We start from the raw sequence: 20,301 nt of genomic DNA, 5'->3' as shown, positions 1-20,301 counted from the left end.
TTATACAAATTTTTTTAAATTGTAATTATTTTGATTATAATATATCTTAATATTGTTTTTTGAATAAGTTCTCCGTCAAATGTATGAGATGTGTCCCCTGCAACAATCGTTTGTTTTACGAATTTCATGTCCAAAATCAAATTGTCAATTAATAAGGAGCACAATGATGTACTAACGCATTACATTGCATCAACAAAATCACTCAGTATGTTATTTTGCTAATCGTTTTTGGGGGAAATATATAACATGAATTGAATCCCTAAAATAAAGTTCGATTTTAATTTAGTTCTAAATGTTCTTAAACAACTATGTGCTATTACGCTACCTCTGATAGGAAATCCTGGATCCGCCACTGTCTATAACTATAACTAAAATAATTATCGCTGATATCACTACTATCCACGTGTCAACCTTTTGTTAAAAAATTTCCCACCAAAATACTTAATGACATCATTATTTATTTTTTCTAGATAAATGAAGATTTGAACATGATAAAATAATTGTATAATTTTCTAAAAGATTTTTTTATTTAAATTAACGAACTATACAATTTTCCATGGAGGGATTACACTATTTCACTAGGTTAATCCCGTCCGATGCACGGTTTAAATAATTAAAAATTTACTTGTATGTGTGTAATATAAATATTTTAAGCAAAACATAATAAATCGTGCTCGATCCCTTTAGTTAGATTAATTAAGCTAAAAAAATATTCTAATTAACTTCATAGTTATAATAAAATTTTTAAAATGTTAGCATTCATTTTTTATTCACTATAGAAAATTTGAATAATTAATAAAGACGGAAAAATAATTCAAAATCTCTTATCACTAATAAATTGTGTAATTAGCCATTTTAGTCAAAAAAGCTTTTAGAAAAATGTATAATTAATCATCAATGATTTTCAAATATTAGCTTTATTTTGGAAAGGAAAAAAAAGTGGAAAAAAGAAAAAAAAAAAAAAAAGAGAATGATGTCACAAATAATTTAGGAGGGAAAATTTTTTATAGGAAGGTTACACATGTACAATTGTGATGTTAGCGGTAATTACTTTAGTACTCCGTATTAGTTATAGATTTTCTTATAAATATTATCTTTCCTCCTACTTTGTATATTTTATATAGATCGTAAAAAGTTGTGGTTTTACTCTTCATAGATTAATCAATTTTTTATATTTTACTTGAATTATTTATACTACGTATTAGTTATAACACACAAATAAGCTAAAAAATTTATTGTTGAAATCGTGCATCGCAAGAAACTAACCTAGTATTTTTGAAATAATCAACAAACCATGTTCAATAAAAATCTAAAGAGTATTAGGGAAATCGTGAAGGGAGAAAAAAGAGGGAGGGACAAAATTAAGAAAAAAAATCAGGTAGTTAACCCCAATTGGATGAAAAAAAATCGGAGTGTGTAAGACAACCAATAAGTGGTGGCAAGTTCAAAATGCTGGACAAAAATAAGGTAGTAAATAACAGAAAAAAAAATTTTAAAAACAAAAAAATAAAAATAAATAAAATAAAATAAGAAACATAAAAAAAATCTTATAATGCACTCTTGTTATGCTTGGATTGGGAGCAATAAATCAAAGAGTAATAAAAGTTAAGCTAGAAAAACTAACGTAAAGTCAAACTAGGAAAAAAAAAGTGTTTTGTTAGGGAATATGGGTGTAATTGTGTTTGATTAATGCTGAACAAGTCAATGAAAAATAAGAACGAGAAAAAAAACAATAAAGAAGATAAATAAATAACACAATGATTTACGTGATTCGGTCAATATAGACCTACTTCCACAGTTAGGGGATTCGAGATCTTTTTCACTATAATGAAGAAAAAACGAGAGAATAATACAAGGAAACCTAAATCTTAAAGACTCAAAAGGTGTGTTCTAATTGATCATCTAAAGAGTTTTTTTATGACATAAGGAAACACTAATAAATCCCTAAAGTATTTCCCAACTAAAATTCAAGTAGTCGTCATGCGAAGAAAATCGAATAAGGAAACTATTCCATAAGTTATGCACAAGACTGGACTAGCTCGGCAGCTAGCTCACCCGTGACGTCGCCAAAAATGGTATCAATAGCTCTGCGAAGCCCTATTCCAAACGATCACTTCCTTCTTCTTCTCAGCAAATCCATTTCTACTCCAACAGTTACCGAGCTCTTCTCTTTTCTACCTCATCTATATCCGCCATTGTTGAACAAGCTTCCAGAAATGAGTCTTGCTCCTCCCTCCTCTTGGATTCTGTGCGATTTTAACTAAAAAATCTCTGTTTTGATTTCTTTTTGGATAATTTTTGAAGAATTAGGGGATTTCTATTTCATTTTTTTTTTTTTTATCATTAGCGCATAATTAGGGCTTTTCAATTTTCTTTGCTCGAAATTGTCAACATTTTGAATAGAGAGGGAAGTTGGGTGTTTTAATTCAAAGTAGCAGTTGATTCACAACATCACAAGAAATCGAGCAGTCGAACTTTTTCTCCAATTGATTTTCGATCAAATTTTCCTTCTGCTAAGGTAATTAACTGAACAAAATCTTCGCTAAGCTGTTATTTTGATAAAAAAAAAAAAAAAAGTACTCAAATTTTGAATTAATAATAGTGATTGTTTCCAAAATTTGATTGTAATGACAGTGATGATTGCTGCTATTCCTAACATAATTGGATGGCTTGCTTTATCATTTGCCGAAGTAAGTTGTTGTAACTGTTGTTCTATCACGCAATAAAATTTTAACATGACCATGAATTTGATTTTTGGGAGTGTTTGTATTACACTGCTTTATGCTGCTCAATTCTTTGTGCAATAAGGATTCTTCATTTCTGTATATGGGAAGGATGTTGGCAGTATTTGGCGTGGGAATAATTTCATATGCGATTATTACTGTTGTTCTGTTTGGTTGATTTGGGTGGAGAATTATGAGAAAATAAGATTTATCCTAATATTTGAGCTACTTTTGGGGTATAGGTGACCTATGTACATTTCTGAAATAGCACCACATAATTTAAGAGGAGCTTTGGCCTTAGTAAATTAGATTTGTTGGTGTTTGATATTTCTATTTGATGTTGCAGCTATTTTAGTGATCTTGTAACTGTGAATTTTGTGGTTTTGATTTGGTCACATTTTGTTTTTTGGTAATAGCTCTGTTACAATGGGAATAATGCTGGCTTATTTGCTTGAGCTTTTCGTTCCGTGGAGAGTACTTGCAGTGTTAGGTAATTCTTTGGTTGATCACTTTGCATGTGTTGCTCAAGTATATGTGGTGCTTTCTGACTTTGTATTTGCCTCTATGGTATAATATTAAATTGAATCAAGGTTGTTCCATTATGTCAATGCTGTTTTGCAATTAAATTTCAACTTGGTGTTTTGAGAAAAGTGATTTGGAAACGTGCTTGCTAAATTGATTATTTTGTTTTATTTTAGTTTAATTAATTGGAATTGGGTATAATTTGGTTTGATGATTATTGTTGTTATATTGTCATTAATTTCTGAAATTTTTGGGAAGATAACAGCTAATTTCTTGATTATCTCTTTATATGAATTGATTATAGCTCCATTGAATCTATATTTTGTTGGATTATAGCTCAATGTGAAATAATTGCCACATTTTTTGTTAATTTGGAGGAAAACTGCCTTGCATTAGACCAAGTTATGTTGGTTTTGAAGATTCATAAATGCTGGATTTTGTACTAGGAATGTAATGATCGATGTATTCTTAATTTTTATATGTTGATGCTTAATTTGGAAGGGAGGTTGAATATTGAAATTCAACTGATTCATGTGCAAGTTCTTGGATGTAATGATCAATATTTTAGCTGTAAAATGTGTGAGTCTCCTCCTTGATTAAATTACCGAATTGCCCCTGTTCCTATTTTCTGTGCTTTTCTCTTTCTTTTTCCCCATTTCACTCTCTGCCATTCGTTTATTTCCAGCTTTCCAGCTTTCCGCTCATGCTAAAACTCAAGGTAATCCCTCTTTACTCTCTACTTCTCCATTTGATCACCTAATTTTCTCTCTGTATTTCTTCCCAATTTGAGATTATGCTTTGATCGTATTTTTTGTGTGAAAACTGTTGAGATTCTTTAATTTCTGCATTTTTTTTTATGTGTAATTTTCACATAGATCGTAAGAAGACGATGGTGGGTCAACAATGTTTGGGATGTTTGAAGAGATGTGAGTTTTGTAAATTTGTTACTTGTTGTTTTGATTTTTCTGGGTTTGTGGGTTTTATTTTTACTGAATTTTGATTGGGGAAATTTACTTAGCAACTTGCTACTAAGGTATCTCTTCATTCCCATGGTTTCCTTTATTTAGTTCGGGGAATTTTTCAATTCGATTTGATTAAAAATTTGAGGGTTTCCAATTTAGTTCCGTTCGTTTAAAATTTAGGGGTTTTCTCAATTCAATTCTGTTCGTTTTTAGATTTGAGTTTTTCTGATTTAATTCAATTAGTTCTAATTTTAGAGGTGATTTCGATTCAATTTGGTAAAAAAAAATAGGGATTTTATTTCTATGCATTCTAAAGTTAGGGCTTTATTTGTTTATACCTTTTTTTTTTATTAAGATCGTTCAATGTCTAAGGAGGTGCTAGAAATCAGCTCTAACTACCGGAGGAGGCAAAAACCCTTGCGTGGCTGTCTTGGAACTGTTGCTCTTGGGTAAATTTTCGTTTTTAAGAAATTGACTCCAATAATTGTTTATTAAAAGATTATATTAATAAGAAAACAATGGTAAGAAGATTGCTTATTCATTTATATAGAAGATTGCTTATTTGTTTATTGTCATTAACTGGTGCTTTTCCTATAGTATAACATTATTATTGATGATCGTTGATTACTCTTTAAAGAATGTAATTCAAGGTTTGTGCTTTTCCTATAGTATAACATATTTTCTCTCTATATATAACTGCTAATTTGCTATCTTTATTTATTGACCATCTCTCAAGTTATATTCGCTTGTTAATTAAATAGTATTTGCTATATTGCCAAAGCTCTAGGAATATTTTGGATGAAGCGTGTTTTAATTTTACATAGGGATTCAAAGAAAATCATATACATAGTAATTGCTCTACATGTATTGAAAATTTGATTGTTAATTTAATTGTTGCAGACTTGCAGGAATCTATGGATTAGCTATGGGAAGGAGTTTTGGTTCAGGAACTATTATTGATTCTAATGGTACTATTGTAACAATTTGATCTAAATTTTAGTTTAATTAATCATTAGTATTATTTAGAATATGTGAATTGTTACTGATTAGGGTTTTATTTTGCTCCAAGGTTTGTTTCTTCTTATATTTGTTACTGATGTGTACTACTCTTAAGATAGGGGAAAGATCATTATTGAAACCTCATATTATATGTGTACAGTGTACACATATGAGTTCTTCCATACTGGAGAAGAGGAGAGTGTTTAACTACTTTGTTAGCTTAGGAGGTTGCTTCTTCCATTGCCAATTGGTTTTGGATGGAACTCCACTTGAACTCATAAGCTGTCCAAACTATGCACCATATTAGACCAGACCCCATTTTCCAAATATAAAAACGTTATAGGTGTCAAAGCCAAGGCTGGTCTGTTTAAGGGTTTTTCGTATCTCATGTGTATGAATCCCTGATATGATAAAAACTTATGTTCTCTCACATTTATTTTTATTTTTTATTTTTTTTTTGTGGGGGGGGGGGGGGGGGGGTGTATTCGAACCCCATGTTTTATGTATATTTATTTGTGTATGCATTTGTGAATTGTCTCACATTGGAAAATAGATTAAGCCATAATCACTTTTTGGGATTCAAAACTCACTTGAGCTTGGAACTGGTTTGAAACCCTTCTCTTTTTACCCTCATTTTTGAGCAGCCAAGGCCAATTTTACAGAGTCACTGCATGGACTGCAAAGATGTTTAAATTGTCCAAAACATTTTTCAGTAGCTAAACGTCTTTTAATTCTTTTTTTAAAGCAAAAATGTCTTAAATAAGTTAAATGGAAGTTAAGTCTGATGGATCACAAAGCAGTTTCTTAATTTGAGATATATGAGAGAAGTTGCGGGTTTCTGTTTCATTCTTATTAAAAAGCTGTGAACTATTTAGAAACATTGCCTGATTGCCCTTTCAAATTTATTTTTACACATGCACTTAAAATAACCGTGTAGTTTGGGACTTAAGGCTGGAAACTGTCATTGGCCTAGAGAATTTAGCAGTTCTATGAAAATTTTAGTCACGAAAAAGCTCAGGATTGATTTGTTATAGAGGAGTGTGGTAGGTGAATCTTTTCAAATGTAAGAAAGTCAGTGGCATTGATTGTGTGAGCTATGAAGTCATCAAATGTTTACTATTTTCTCATACTATTCTTGGTCAAGTCAAAAAGGAAAGTTATTTGATATATGTCCTTCACCAAACCAATATCATTTGCTGGCTCCATTGTGTTTGTTTGTTAGTTTTTTTTTTTTATTTATCCCTATATCATGTTTGTTGTATGCTGTACTACTATGTTTCTTTTTACTACCTTCATTTATTCAATTTCCTCTTTTTATTCTATGAATCAATACCATCTCTTTCATCCCTAACAGTTTAATAATTCTAATATTTGATTATTGCTCTCCATAAATTGATTGTAAATAGCAGGTGTTTTCTAATTTTCTTTCACTTATAGGGTGTGTTTGGCCTGCTGACACTTCCGCCTGCACTGGTTGTTTTGGTTGGATTGACAATTAAGGACGCTCCTGTGCAAAATCACTCCTATAGTAGGGTAATTCTCTACGGTCATTCTCCTTGGGCTTGCAAAATAACTCTCCCTTTCTAACAATTTTGTTGTATTGATCAAAATTTTATATGACTAATGATTTAAACAGGTAAATGAGAAGTTTGGTGATGCTGTAAGAGCTATGTGGACCACATTAAAGTCCCAGCATGTCTGGAAGCCATGTCTTTATATGTTTTCGTCACTTGCACTTAACATAAACATCCATGAAGGACTGTTTTATTGGTATACAGATGGGAAGGGAGGTCCATTATTCTCAAAGGTAATGCCTTTCTCAGTGTATATGTGTGCTATATTTTAGCAATATCTGCTTGGCTATGTTGCTGCAGTGTGGCGGTCTTATATTGTACCTTTAGTATTTAGTATTCCCTTTAGATGCATACAATAATTATAAACTACTATATACAGTGAATGAGATATATGGGATATGTACATAGGTTCAATTTTACTCTATAAACTCAACCAGGAAAACTTCTGACATTATGAGAAGTGTTTCAGTGGAAAATTTGAGATTACGTCGTAGGCCTTATTACATAGGTTCCCTCCCATGTCTTCTGCTTGAAAAACTGTATACTCCGTACTTCTTTAAGGGACGTAGGTCAGAGGGGGTAACGGATTTCTTATTATGATTCAGAATTGCTGACCCGTAGAATGAACTAAACGTTTTTCGACCTAAGACCCTTTTTAGCTTTGATTATGATCTTGCTTGAACTTGATTGTTTTTATAATTAACTTGATGATTTCTATCACTTGGGGTGACTGTACATAGGAGCTTGTTATAATAGATAGCTAATAGTGCTATTGTGAATTAAGGATAACACTGATTGTTTCTAAGGGCCTCTTTTCAGAGTATACTTATTGGTCCGGTATCACTCAGATGGTGTTGTCGTGTTGAAGTTACATCTGTGCTCCACCGTGCTTTCACTACTGATAGTGAGTGCTGAGTCCCGAGTGAATGCTTATGGTATTGCTAGAATGATATATGAATGGAAGTTGAGGTGTGTTGAAAGGTTGTGAACTTGTATTAGAAAATAATGTGTGTGGTAGTATTGCTTACCTCATGTTGTATTATTTGTCTGTTGCAGCCTGGGAAGTCCCTATATACTACTGTGAGTGAGTTGGTTGAAAATGCTCTTGATTCTTCCGAGTCTATATCAAAGCTTCCTGTTATGGAGGTTACAATGTAAGTGGTGTTAACTAATGAACTATGACCGTAAAAGATGGATAGCATCTTCTAATCATGAGGACAAGTTTGATGTTTGATCATCTGGTTTTTTATCCAGCATCTAATCTTGTCTATTTCGTGTTTTTACTGTTTTTTGTTATCGAGATAAGAGATAGGGAAGAGTAAGTTTAATTCTATGATTGGTCTCATTGATCGGGAGCGAGTTGATCAGGAATTATATGATGATTATGAGACAGCTAAGGCTCGTGAGGTATCTGATGCAATTAGTTATCCAAGCATGGTTATTCCTGTAGTGGTTTCGGTCATGGTTTATTCTTGAGTTTTAAATTTACAAATTGATTTGGTCACATGGTTTTTATTCTTGAAGTTTTATTTTACAAATTGTAGGTCTCTTTGCCAGTAGCGCAGTATGGTTAGTGACTGATATCGCGAGTTTAGCTAGGTTTTTAATGAGGAATATGTAGATCAGGATATTTATTTTTGATCTGACCTCTTAGTATTTGTTGCTTACATAGAAACGGCTGGCGAAGGAAGCCCGTGATCTGGAAATCCATGCAAAAATTGCAGCTTTGGGGAAGAAAGTTAAAGAGACTGCTGCAAAAGCTAGCAAAGGCTGTAGTGAAGCCTCTTTTTTCAGGGTGATATGTAAGGTGCTTTATATCTCAACCTTTTGTCTTTTTGGTCTTATTTTTACTGAAAGCTCCTGCAGATTTTCTCCTATTTTTCAAAATTCTCCTCCGCTTCTACGTTGATATAGTGTTTTCCACCTAATGCAGGACAATGGAAAAGGAATGCCCCATGATGACATACCTAATATGTTAGGGAGAGGTTCGATTATTTATATGCTTGAGAATTTACTTATCTCCCTGCTGTTTCTTTGTTGTTAATTTTATTTTTTTCCTTTTATGCAGTTTTATCTGGAACGAAATATGGACTGAAACAAACACGTGGGAAATTCGGATTAGGGGCTAAGATGGTAAGTGTTGTCTTCAGCTAAAATTGAGCAACTCTTTTGGTTGTATGATTTTTGTTGCACTAGATAGCAGCATTTGTGCCTTTTCTTAGAGGTCAAGCTTACGTTCCAAGATGTGTGATTTTTTATGCTATAGATTGAGTATTATCAGGCTTATGTAACTCATATCAAACTTATGGTCATATCAAACTTCTGTCAATCAAGCTATTCAGTGACCATTTGAAGGTTTTTCTTTAGTTGCTGCTTTCAAAAATTTACAGTGATTATACTGATTGTCTAAGTGTTTTAGCTGTGAATGATCTCTCTCTATTTTCATGAGTATATGGGGTGATAATAGTACTAGGCATTCAATACTCTTGCCCAAAAGATGATTTTGCCTTCAAAAATCAAGCATTGTGTTTTATATTAGTAGTTGAATAGTTTCAAACCAATTTAATGATATTGTTTACAACCATAAGAAGATAATTAGATATAAAAAATTGACACTGATCATTGAGGGAAAATAGTACTTATGTAGTTATGTCTAATTGTTGTTAATGAAGGAAACGATGGAGATGAGATGTTCTCTGATAAGAATGTGTCTAGAGTGAAAATTTTGATCTTATAAACCCAAGTATGTATGGAATATATGAATTGAAATTGCAGTAAGAGTGCATCTAATTATCAATCAACTTGAACCTCTTTTTGGGACCAATTTTCGTGTCTTTCATGAAGAATTTGGATTATGATTTTGATGGTTGCTCTTCATGTGAATAAACTAAAGAATAGCTTGACAAAATCAGTTAGAACCAAGTTGTTTTAATTTGAGTAAATAAGGTCTTAATTGAAAGGGTGACATCAAAATACGTACCTTGTTTAGTGAGGTGAATGGAATAAGTACTATATTTTCTTGATATGTATTGGTCTCTCATTGCAGTGATTTCTGCTTCTTATTAAAATTTGAGCCGTCATTGATGTGGTATTGTTGATTTAAAAAAGCAGGTTCACGCAAGGGAGCCCATACTCGATCTTCAAAATGTGAAATATCAGCTTGGTGGATCCTTACTTTCTTAGGGCTTAATTGTTTGTATTTAACATGCAGAGGTAGCTTTGATTATTGTCCTTGGAACCTAATGTATTTGTTTTTGATTAATGTTGGTTATTGTTGTTAAATATATTAAGTATCACTTGCTTTTACACTGTTACAACAGAGTTCCAATCACTTTCTGATTAAGAATAAATTTTTTCTTATAAAATACTTCGTATTGGGTTATTTATTTATTTTAGCTCCGATTTTCCACTTGACTCCCATCCATCTTCACTATATCTGAATTAAACTCATTCATATTTCCACTTTTCTAGCAAAAAATCAATCAAATTCAACAACCAGGTTTTATTTGTATACTATATTGTTAACTCTTGTCTTCTTTATTGTTGCTTAATGCATAATCATATGATAGACCATTTATACAGGGATGTCAATGGGGCGGGGGCGAATGTTGATCTAGGGGTGTCAATGCAGATGATCGGATTGGGTCTGATATGGTCGGGTCGGATCGGGTAAATTTTTAAAGTTAAGTTATAGTAAATTGTTATGTCCACGCGAGTCCAAATCTGAATTAGATATTTTTTGGATCGATTTCGGATCGGGTTGGGTGTGCTTTTGACACCTCTGTGTTGATCTTCCCATCCCCATCCCCACCTAATATTTTCATCCTATTCCCGCAGCAGGTCCAAAATTCATCCTTATCCCCACCGTGGCGGGTACAATTCCAAAATCATCCCCGCCCCACCCCTCACTTGGATATCTATCCCCGCCTAATTCTCACCAAAGGCCCACTTAATCCCCATCCAAGACCCACCTAATCCCCATTCAACACCCACCTAATCTTCGCCTCACAAATATACAAATAACACAATCCTACATAATTAATATAAAAAAAAATTATTCTTAATATTACACACTTTTTTGTATATAATATAAGTAAGTGTATTACAAAGTATTATAATTAATATTTTATTTTACATAATTATTTTATAAAATTGTATAAAAGTATATTATTTTGTATTAAAAAAATATGTAGATGTGGATATGAGGTGGGGTAGAACGGGTACAAAGTGTGTGCGGGGGTGCGGGAGAGGGGGGGGGGGGTGGGGCAGGTACTACCTAACATCCACCCCCGCCCTATCACCCATGGCGGGTATGGTTTTTATTCCCATCCCCGCCCCATCACCTCGCCAGACCGAGACTCATTCCCGGGCGGGGATGGGGCGGGTCTCCTACTTGACCCGTCCCACTGAGATCCCTATTTAGACTGCGTTGTTGAGGATGAAATAAAAAGGGCATTATTAAAGACTTAATTTACACAACTATAAACAATTGAGAGAAAGCTATAGAATGAAAAGGAAAGAGCTGAGGAAAGCAAGTAGAAATTGATCTGATAAAGTTTACAAAAAAATAAAAGACAAAACACAAGGGAAAGACCAAAAGGGAGAGAGAGATGAGGATGCGAGACAAAGATATTAGCAAGATAGTAGAGGACAATTTCTAGGGACTACATGAAAGCATAAGATGATAATATAAGTAAGAAGAGACTTTCTCTAATATTATTAGGTTGAGACAATCCATCTGATCAAAATTGTAATGATTTGAGAGCTGGTTGGATGAGGCTCATTATAGATGAAGAAAACAGCAAGTAGAAAAAGAACATCTAGGTTAGATATAATCATAAAAGATAAGAACGAAGATAAATAATAGATATAGCTAAGGAACTGAAGGGAAAGGGGGCGAGGGAGAGAGAGAAAGAAGGGAGGGCTAGAGAGTGAGATGCGTTGAGAGGGAGAGGGAATGAGAGAGAAAGAGGGGAGAGGGAGGGGGGAGGGAGAAAGGAGAATATGATAATGAGATGTGTTGAGAGAAAGGAGTTTGGTAAGAGAAGGCCAAGAAAGAGAGAAGGAATCGAGAGAGAGAAAAAGGGTCAAGAAAGAGAAAAGAACTAAGGGAGAGAGAGGGCAAGTTATAAGAGGAGAGAGCATGCTAGGAAGGAGAGAGAAGGAAAAAAGAAAGGTCGGGAAAGTGAGAGTGACAGAAAAAAGGATGAGGAGAGATCGATGATCCGGGAGAAGAGAGGGGGAAAGAGAAATTGGGAGAAAAGAAGAGTGAAATCTAGAGAAAAATATAAAGAGGGCAAAAAAGAGAGTGAGATTAGGGTCGGAAGATGAGAAAGAAATAGACCAATAAAGTTGGTGCAGTGGGAACTGAATAATTGTAACATTTTCTAATGAGAAGTACGTTTTTCCCTTTCTTTTACCCTCGTGGTTGAGGATTAGATATACAATACTGCTAAATTCATCTTATATTTTGAGTGTGCATATCATAGTATTGGACCTATGAAAGGTATTTTCTCTGACTTATATTGGGTATGGACCTATGAAAGGTATTTTCTCATATTGGATATGGTTATCATATGATAATGATAATTGAGGAAGTAATTGCTCTCCCTAGCATTTAAAAATATAATATTTATTTATGTTTGATATCTATGTATCCTTGTTGAGGGAATACAATTGATAATTAATTTATTTATGATTTGGAGGAGATATATAATGTAAGCATATAGTGGTTTAATATAGGATGTATGTATTAAGGTGTATATGATAAGAGGGTTTATAGTTGTTCTTATATGAGAGTTATTTTTGTAACAAAATGGTTTTATCACATAGATATGTATAAAGCATAGTCTATTTGATCATAAATTGACATTTTTTTTGTAGTTTTAAAGGAAAGTTTGCTTAAGGTATCCACCTAATGATTTTTTTTTTTTTTTTTTTTTTTTTTGGTAAAAGAATATAATATAAAATTAGTGTGGTAAACTAAGGTGAACTAACGATGGTTGTTATTTTTGCATAAAATATTGGGGAGGATACAAGATAATGAAGAGGGAGGAAATTAAGAATGAAGAGAACTTTAGGAAGTGTGAGAAAAAGATAAGGTGGAAGTGGGAGCAAATAAGAATTGACTTTATAATATTAGCAAAATTCATAATTGAAAGAAAGAATGATAAAAAAAAAAAAAAACCGATTTGATAGGATCTTTTATTCAAATAATATTTAACATTTTTACGAAAAATATATTATTAAAGTAAAGTTTATTTCAAAAAAACAATATCACATGCAAACAGACAAATAAATATTGTATAAATTGTACAAAACCATTGTTTCAAAAAAAAAAAAAAAAAAATTGTACAAAACCATAAAAGATGATGGAAAATGATCAAATTAATTATGAGTGAGTTGTAACTACATATTAGATTTATGTCGCATGTATACATGTACTAGATGAAGCCCGTGCGATGCACGGGTCGATCTATTTTTTTTAAAAAAATATTTTTCATATTTATGTGATTACATTTGTTATTTTATTAGTTGTACGTAATATATCATTTTCTCCGTATTTATTTAAAAATATTAGATTAAATTCCTAATCTCAAAAGATAATATTTCGTATTTAATTGATGTAACCATTAAAATCTCATTGGTCAATTATGCTTATGTGGCACTTAAATTATTTATTGGATAAACTATAATTTATAATCCTACATAACACGTTAACTAATCTTATATTAGGTGGCATAATCCTATTGTAGGGTTTTAAAAATATTAATCCTATGTGGCGCTCTAATAATTTTTTTAAAATAAAAATCCTACGTGGCGCTCTAAAATCTCGAGAAAAAACTCCCCTTTATATATATATATTAGATTATGATTAGAATGACTTATCATCTTTACTCTTATAAGGATAAATGACCTCATTCTTTGTTAATCTGTATAAATTTATAAATTTAAGAGACTTCAAAGTTTACCTATATGTCAGGAATAATATCTTTTGTTATATTTTACTCAATTGAAAATATAAATACAAGATATTAGAAACAAGAATATACTCTAGATTTAATAATGCTGTCACTCATATCATAAGAAAATAAAATGCATACAAATAACCAACACATTGCCTAGCTTATACAATGTCTCAAAAAATAAATCAAAAAAATCAAAGTTATCACCTACTTCTTATCAACCAAACAGCAAATTCAACTTACCTCAAGATCCTGTTCCATACAATCAATTGATCTACACTCACCAGCAAAGTTGGTGGTAATAATAACCTTTAATGTAATTATGTTGCCGCCGGTTAAATTCACTTCGCGAGCAACATATTTATATTAAAGATTATCAAAGGTTACTTAGGTGTATTGTCAACATAAGCACTTATTATACATTGACAATTAAACACCTAGTTAACACCCGAGTAAAGCACTCAAGCAAATAGGCTCGGCGTTTATGTCAAGTAAATGGAGTCATCTTCTACCGAATGAAGCTTACTTCTACCAAACAGCTCGGGAAAAATATGCAAATATGAAACTATTTGTAATATTAAATAATCTTGCATACTACATGAAATTGAAATGTATTTCAAGGTATTAAAATATCAGAAAAGAAAAAAAAAATAGTTTACATTACAAGCTCATAGACACTCATACTATCGCAAAGACGGTGCATTTAGTTTATTTTGAATTCTCTTTTTAATTGTTAATTTAATTCCATTACTTTTTACTATCAACCAAGCAGATTCCATTCATATAATAGCAGAAGAAAATTATACTTCTTCCGTTTCTATTTTGTTGACGTGTTTGATTTAGGCACATATATTAAGGAGAGGAGAGAGAGTGAGAGAGAATGAAAAAGCAAGCGGAGTAACTTGTAAATACAAGGTAAAAAAGTTACCCTAAAAGAAAACGTGTCAACTAAAAAAAAACTTCCTAAAAAAGAATACGTGTCAACTAAAAAGAAACGGAGGTAGTATTTATCAATTAAAGTTGTTTAGCACTATGTTATAAACTGTTGCACATTTATTTCATTACAATAGCTACACTGATTATTGGCAAGATGAAATTTAAACCTAGCCAACTCCAATAATCGAAACTAATAAGGTAATTGTCATATATACACTAACCAATCAAGACAAATCAAAACAAACTATCAAATTGTGACCGATTACATTTATACATCCATAGTACCATAAAATCATAACAATAATATACACGTAAACAACGACTAATTACACATTAATCACCGAGCAAAAATCACCATATTGAGGGATCGTGCACAACGCGCGCGGGCCCACAACTAATAATAAAAGCCAAAACATGAGAAAATGGATCCTTAGCAATAGTGTGCTGAACATTTTATCCCTCAAAAAATTACAATTATATTCTCTTGGCTGGTGTTTGCATCTGTTTTGTGCTGGGCTCTTGTTGTGTTCTTTCGGTTTATCATAGGCTTCATAACAACTTTTCAAGCTCTTGTGCTCCACTAAGTTCCCTTATAACTACTTGTTTGATCTCTCTTCCTCTCTTTGTCCTCTTACCTCAATCTTCCTCACTCTGTCTCCTAAATCATGTGACGAAATACTCTGAATTCTCCATTGAAGCGGCTTCAAAATCAGACCAGATCGAACTAAATACTTGGTTGCTAAAATGTTAAGTAATCTTAATTTTTTATTCGTAATAATTTAATCTAAGTGTTGAAAACTTTTCGATACAAAATCAGACCAGATCAAACTAAATCAAATATTGAAAATTAAAAAACTTCAAAATCTAGATGCTGAATCGAAACAATTTAAGATTAAAGTTGACAAGTCTGATATACAATTTTTTTGTGGATCAGGGGGCAAAATGGGTATAATATGAGGTAAAAAGGTTAAAACCGCAAATAGATTACGACATCGGTTTTGCAACGACATTTTCTTAAAGCATAAATAGCAGAATTAGATAGCTGAGAACAAGAGAGGTTATAATAGAAAAGGCTCTGCATTTCAAAATATCTGACAAAAATGAGCAAGTTAATTTCAGCACCTAAGCATTGAAACACAAACCATAGAGCAGTAAAGGCAGATTGCAACTTGTGAAAAGCCAAACAAAATTTTGTTCTCTTGTGATCACCACTCTCCAGTAAGAACGTATCAAACCAGCATCACACATGGTAAACGGATAAGAATAATCATCTATCAGATTACGAACCAACATCAGATATAAAGCCAGGCACAAATTTTCTAAAGTACATCAATTTCAGAGAAAAAACCAAAACGATTGAAGGCAAACAGAACTAACACATATTCTCAAACAAGAGAATTACAATGGGTTCCAAAATATATTAGTAACATCAAAGACACAGTGCTCAATTTGTTAATAAAGCATACTAGATGGCAGATGCTACAAACAAACTCATAATACCTAATTTGTTTAAAAGCATTCTAGACGACGAGTGGTTCACCCCCACAAGAGCACTAGCTTCATTTCTAGAGTTTTAGAAATGGTCTACAACAGCATATAATTCGTTACATCTTGTCAGTTGGCCATGATGCCTTGAGCTTGATTCTCCTGCTGCTGCTGGAAGTTGAGTGGCCTCCTGAACAACATGATGTGTGGCTCTGGACGGTGGATGGCATAATGAACCCAACCACGACTCTGCTGAACTCCAATTGCTCGCCATTCATTCTGAAAATACATACACCCAATTATATCCACCATTAAACTTCAGCAACAACTGTTACATTACACCTCTATATTTTTGCTTCATACAGCATTGTTTCGAGTAAAAACAGCTAATTCAGTTCATTCACACAAATCATTTACTTCAATTCCTTTCCTCCCTTTATATTTTGCGCTCGAAATTAAATATTAATTGGATTTTATATTAGAATATAAAGTTATTTCATTCAAAATCAAATGAAATATATCCGATTGTAAGAAATTATTCATTTAAATCATTTCATAATCCCATAATCTGATTCCTGTTCTCAAATTACTGGTAAATAAATTCAAACCGAACGAACACTTTTATGATAAAATCTCAAACATTATATAAAAATCCAAATTCTGAATCACATAAGCATATGCTTAGCAATCACTTTACAAAATTCAATCAATTGAAAATCAAAATAACTACCAAAAAAATGGAAAAAAGCAAAATCGCAAAACAAAAACTTACCTCAGTCAAAAGGCGATTCTTGGGAAGAAGTTTAGCGAATTCAGCTGGAAGAACAACATGCCTGAAAATCACGCAAATTCAAAACCCTAATCATCATCACACCATCAATTTTAAAAAATAATTCCCAAATTAATCTAAAATTGAAAACCATAATTCATACCTGTATTCATAAGTATCATCAAAGTACTTCTCAGAGTACTGGATCTGACCCATTTTTCTTCGTTAATCTACTTAATCAACTTCTTCAATTTGCTTCTAGGGTTCTTCTGGATCAATCAAAAAACATCAAACAACAAATTAAATAAAAAATTACCAAAATCAATCTAAAATAATTTTAAAAATTGACGGAAGTTTTAGAGAGAGAAAGTTCGTACCAGGAGTTACGGAGGAGAGAGAAAGTGAGTGGGAGCGGGATGAAGAAAGGGGAAGAAGAAGAAATGAGGAATAAAAGGGGATGTAAAAGGAGGAAAAGGAAATAAAAGAGGGCTATTTTTGAGGAATTTTCTAGAGTTGAGGGGTAATTTTGGAAGTTTGGTGTTTTTATTTGAATTTTGAATTTGATGTTTTCCCCGCTTATGTGATTTCAGGATTCGTTTTATGATTTGTATAATTTGACCGTTGGATTTCAAATCTTCATCTATCAAGGTTAAAATAGTAATATTCAAAAATAAAAATACAAAATCCAAATTGATACATAGGAGGAGTACATAACTAACATAATGCATAAGAAATACAACAGAGTATTAAGTTATTTATTTGACTTCCCTTCAAAAAAAAAGTTTATTATCTTAATTACAATAAATTCATTAATTATATTGACCTATGAGAGATTTCGATCCAATATAACATATGATCTTACTTATCTTTAACTACACAAACAGTTGCATATACCTATATCCGTGTACATAGAGGTTCCAAATTATGAAAATAAAAATAAAAAGAAATAAAATTGAAACTTTTAGATAATTTAGAACGATTTTCCTAAAAATTGCTTAAACATAAATTTATTCCCTATATCATTAGTAGAAAAAATGTAATGGCAAGCGGTTCAAACCCCCTAATGGCAAGCGGTTCTGAACCGCATGGGCTTAGGGGGCTTGCCAATAGCCATTTAAATAGCAAGCGGTTCAAAATCGCTTGCCATTAGGGGAGAACCGCTTGCCATTAGGGGAGAATGGCAAGCGGTTTGGCGCCAAAACCGCTTGCCAATTGTTTAATTTTTTTTTTCCAAAATTTATATTAATTAATAATAATAGTATTAGTGACCTGTTTTGATATACATATTAATCTGTCATTATAAAAATTAATAATAATAATAATAATAATATTAATAATATTATTAATGATATTATTAATATTATTAATTAATATTAATAATTAAAATATTACAAATTAAAGAATAATAATACAATAACAACAATAAAATGCATAATAATAACATATATAACACTCACAAATAATATATAGTACTAATTATATATAATTAATGTACATATAAAAAAAAAGATAGTAACTAAATATTAATTGTTCATAATAACAAAAAAAATCAAGCTCACTATCTAATATTATTCTACCTAGATGCCATCAAATGTCACGAAAAAAGCCCACATGTCGCGAATTTCATCAAATTCTAGCCTTGTTAACAGGCCTTCCCTTTGAATCTTGCAAACCTTTGAAAAAAAAATAAAACACCAAACATTAAACATCATTCATATTACATAAAATTCAAACTAAATAATGTATGTCAAATATTTCAAAGGCAACATATATAAGTTTGTTTCTTTCACAAAATGGCCCAAATAAGGACGACATGACTTCTACTTTGCCCAATTTTTACATTGTCTATCAAATGAACAATTTCTTTCTCATGAAATGCCCATATTACCTACTCTTAGGTGTCTAAGGTTTGAAATCACATCAAGAGAGGGTTTTAGTAAGTTTTAGGCTGGTTTTTATCCAAAATCTCCCAAATAAGGCCTATATGACTTCTACTTTGCCCATTTTCTACATTTCTTATATAGTGAACTATTTCTTTATCATAACATGACAATATTACCTAGTCTTACGTGTTTAATGTTTGAAATCATATCAAAATATCATTTTACTAAGTTTTAGGATGGTTTTTATCCAAATTCGGCTATTTGACTTCTACTTTGTCCATTGTCTACATTTCTTATATAATGAATTATTTCTTTATCATAACATGTCAATATAACCTAATATTAGGTGTTTAAAGTTTGAAATCATAGCAATTTAGCATTTTACTAAGTTTTAGGACAACTTTTATCCAAAATCGTTTATTTGACTTCTACTTTGCCCGTTTTCTACATTTGTTTTCATATGAAATATTTCTTTATCATAACATGTCAATATTAACTAGTCTTAGGTGTCTAATGTTTGAAATCATATCAAAAGAGCATTCTACTAAGTTTTAGGACGGCTTTTATCCAAAATTGGCTATTTGACTTCTACTTTGCCCATTTTCTACATTTTTTATAATGAACTATTTCTTTATCATAACATGTCAATATAACCTAGTCTTAGGTTTTTAATGTTTGAAATCATAGCAATTTAGCATTTTACTAAGTTTTAGGACGGTTTTTATCCAAATTCAACTATTTGACTTCTACTTTGCCCATTTTCTACATTTCTTATATAATGAAGTATTTCTTTATCATAACGTGTCAATATTACCTAGTCTTAGATGTTTAATGTTTGAAATCATAGCAATTTAGCATTTTACTAAGTTTTAGGACGGGTTTTATCCAAATTCGGCTATTTGACTTCTACTTTGCCCATTTTCTACATTTCTTATATAATGAACTATTTCTTTATCATAACATGTCAATATTACCCTAGTCTTAGGTGTTTAATGTTTGAAATCATAGCAATTTAGCATTTTACTAAGTTTTAGGACGGCTTTTGTCCAAAATCGGCTATTTGACTTGTATTTTGCCCGTTTTCTACATTTCTTATATAATGAACTATTTCTTTATCATAACATGTCAATATAACCTAGTATTAGGTGTTTAATGTTTGAAATCATAGCAATTTAGCATTTTACTAAGTTTTAGGACAGCTTTTATCAAAAATCGGCTATTTGACTTCTACTTTGCCTGTTTTCTACATTTGTTTTCATATGAACTTTTTGTTTCTCATACCATGCCCATATTACATAATACATAGTATTAGGCGTGTAAGTTTCGATATCACATCAAAGAGCACCCATCTAAGTTTTAGTACGTTTTTTATCCAAAATCGAACGAAACCAAAAAAAACCATACCTCCTCAATGTGTTGAGCTTCCGTGCACCTATTGACTATGTCAAGCATAAACCTCATCACATACAGGGCACAATCAACG

At 31.8% G+C, this 20,301-nt stretch overlaps 2 protein-coding genes across 12 annotated transcripts; one reads left to right on the top strand and one right to left on the bottom strand.

Annotated features, from left to right (window-relative positions):
• The first annotated feature begins 1,992 nt into the window (after positions 1–1,992).
• LOC145589599 (DNA topoisomerase 6 subunit B-like) lies at positions 1,993–10,170 on the top strand. Of its 10 annotated transcripts, none has more exons than XR_014101764.1 (14): positions 1,993–2,518; positions 2,635–2,690; positions 3,140–3,213; positions 3,931–3,963; positions 4,121–4,171; positions 4,590–4,656; positions 5,108–5,175; positions 6,644–6,739; positions 6,843–7,013; positions 7,837–7,934; positions 8,453–8,587; positions 8,714–8,765; positions 8,849–8,913; positions 9,892–10,170. XR_014101764.1 is itself a non-coding variant. In XM_081646245.1 (8 exons), exons 4-8 carry the CDS (start codon positions 8,113–8,115, stop codon positions 9,961–9,963), a joined length of 402 nt encoding a protein of 133 aa, XP_081502371.1. In that variant the 5' UTR covers positions 5,699–6,739; positions 6,843–7,013; positions 7,600–7,749; positions 7,837–8,112; the 3' UTR covers positions 9,964–10,170. The 10 variants fall into 10 exon arrangements, 1 of the variants encoding a protein (XP_081502371.1); XR_014101765.1 differs by having other exon boundaries at positions 4,580–4,656; XR_014101763.1 differs by having other exon boundaries at positions 4,563–4,656.
• Positions 10,171–16,063: 5,893 nt separating this feature from the next.
• On the bottom strand, positions 16,064–17,361 carry LOC145587820 (cyclin-dependent kinases regulatory subunit 1-like). Of its 2 annotated transcripts, none has more exons than XM_081644498.1 (4): positions 17,313–17,361; positions 17,099–17,204; positions 16,939–16,999; positions 16,064–16,445 (listed from the first exon to the last, which is right to left on the bottom strand). In XM_081644498.1, the coding sequence occupies exons 2-4, from the start codon at positions 17,149–17,151 to the stop codon at positions 16,296–16,298; spliced, it is 264 nt and encodes an 87-aa protein (XP_081500624.1). In that variant the 5' UTR covers positions 17,152–17,204; positions 17,313–17,361; the 3' UTR covers positions 16,064–16,295. The 2 variants fall into 2 exon arrangements, with proteins under 2 accessions (XP_081500624.1, XP_081500625.1); XM_081644499.1 differs by having other exon boundaries at positions 17,099–17,201; positions 17,313–17,339.
• Between the last annotated feature and the right edge of the window lie 2,940 nt (positions 17,362–20,301).

Source organism: Chenopodium album, chromosome 17, assembly GCF_948465745.1.
Source record: "Chenopodium album chromosome 17, dcCheAlbu1.1, whole genome shotgun sequence".
Taxonomy (NCBI): Eukaryota; Viridiplantae; Streptophyta; class Magnoliopsida; order Caryophyllales; family Amaranthaceae; genus Chenopodium; species Chenopodium album.
The sequence above is the reverse complement of the archived record's forward strand: the minus strand, read 5'-3'. Positions and strand labels throughout refer to the sequence as shown.

Bases quoted from the DNA above. Each gene is read 5' to 3' on its own strand.
- LOC145589599 (XM_081646245.1), top strand. From the start codon at position 8,113: ATGATTGGTCTCATTGATCGGGAGCGAGTTGATCAGGAATTATATGAT. The intron at 8,188-8,452 runs GTATCTGATGCA...TTGCTTACATAG, and splicing joins AGACAGCTAAGGCTCGTGAG to AAACGGCTGGCGAAGGAAGC. The intron at 8,588-8,713 runs GTGCTTTATATC...CACCTAATGCAG, and splicing joins TTTTCAGGGTGATATGTAAG to GACAATGGAAAAGGAATGCC.
- LOC145587820 (XM_081644498.1), bottom strand. From the start codon at position 17,151: ATGGGTCAGATCCAGTACTCTGAGAAGTACTTTGATGATACTTATGAA. The intron at 17,000-17,098 runs GTATGAATTATG...CGTGATTTTCAG, and splicing joins GATGATACTTATGAATACAG to GCATGTTGTTCTTCCAGCTG. The intron at 16,446-16,938 runs GTAAGTTTTTGT...ATGTATTTTCAG, and splicing joins AGAATCGCCTTTTGACTGAG to AATGAATGGCGAGCAATTGG.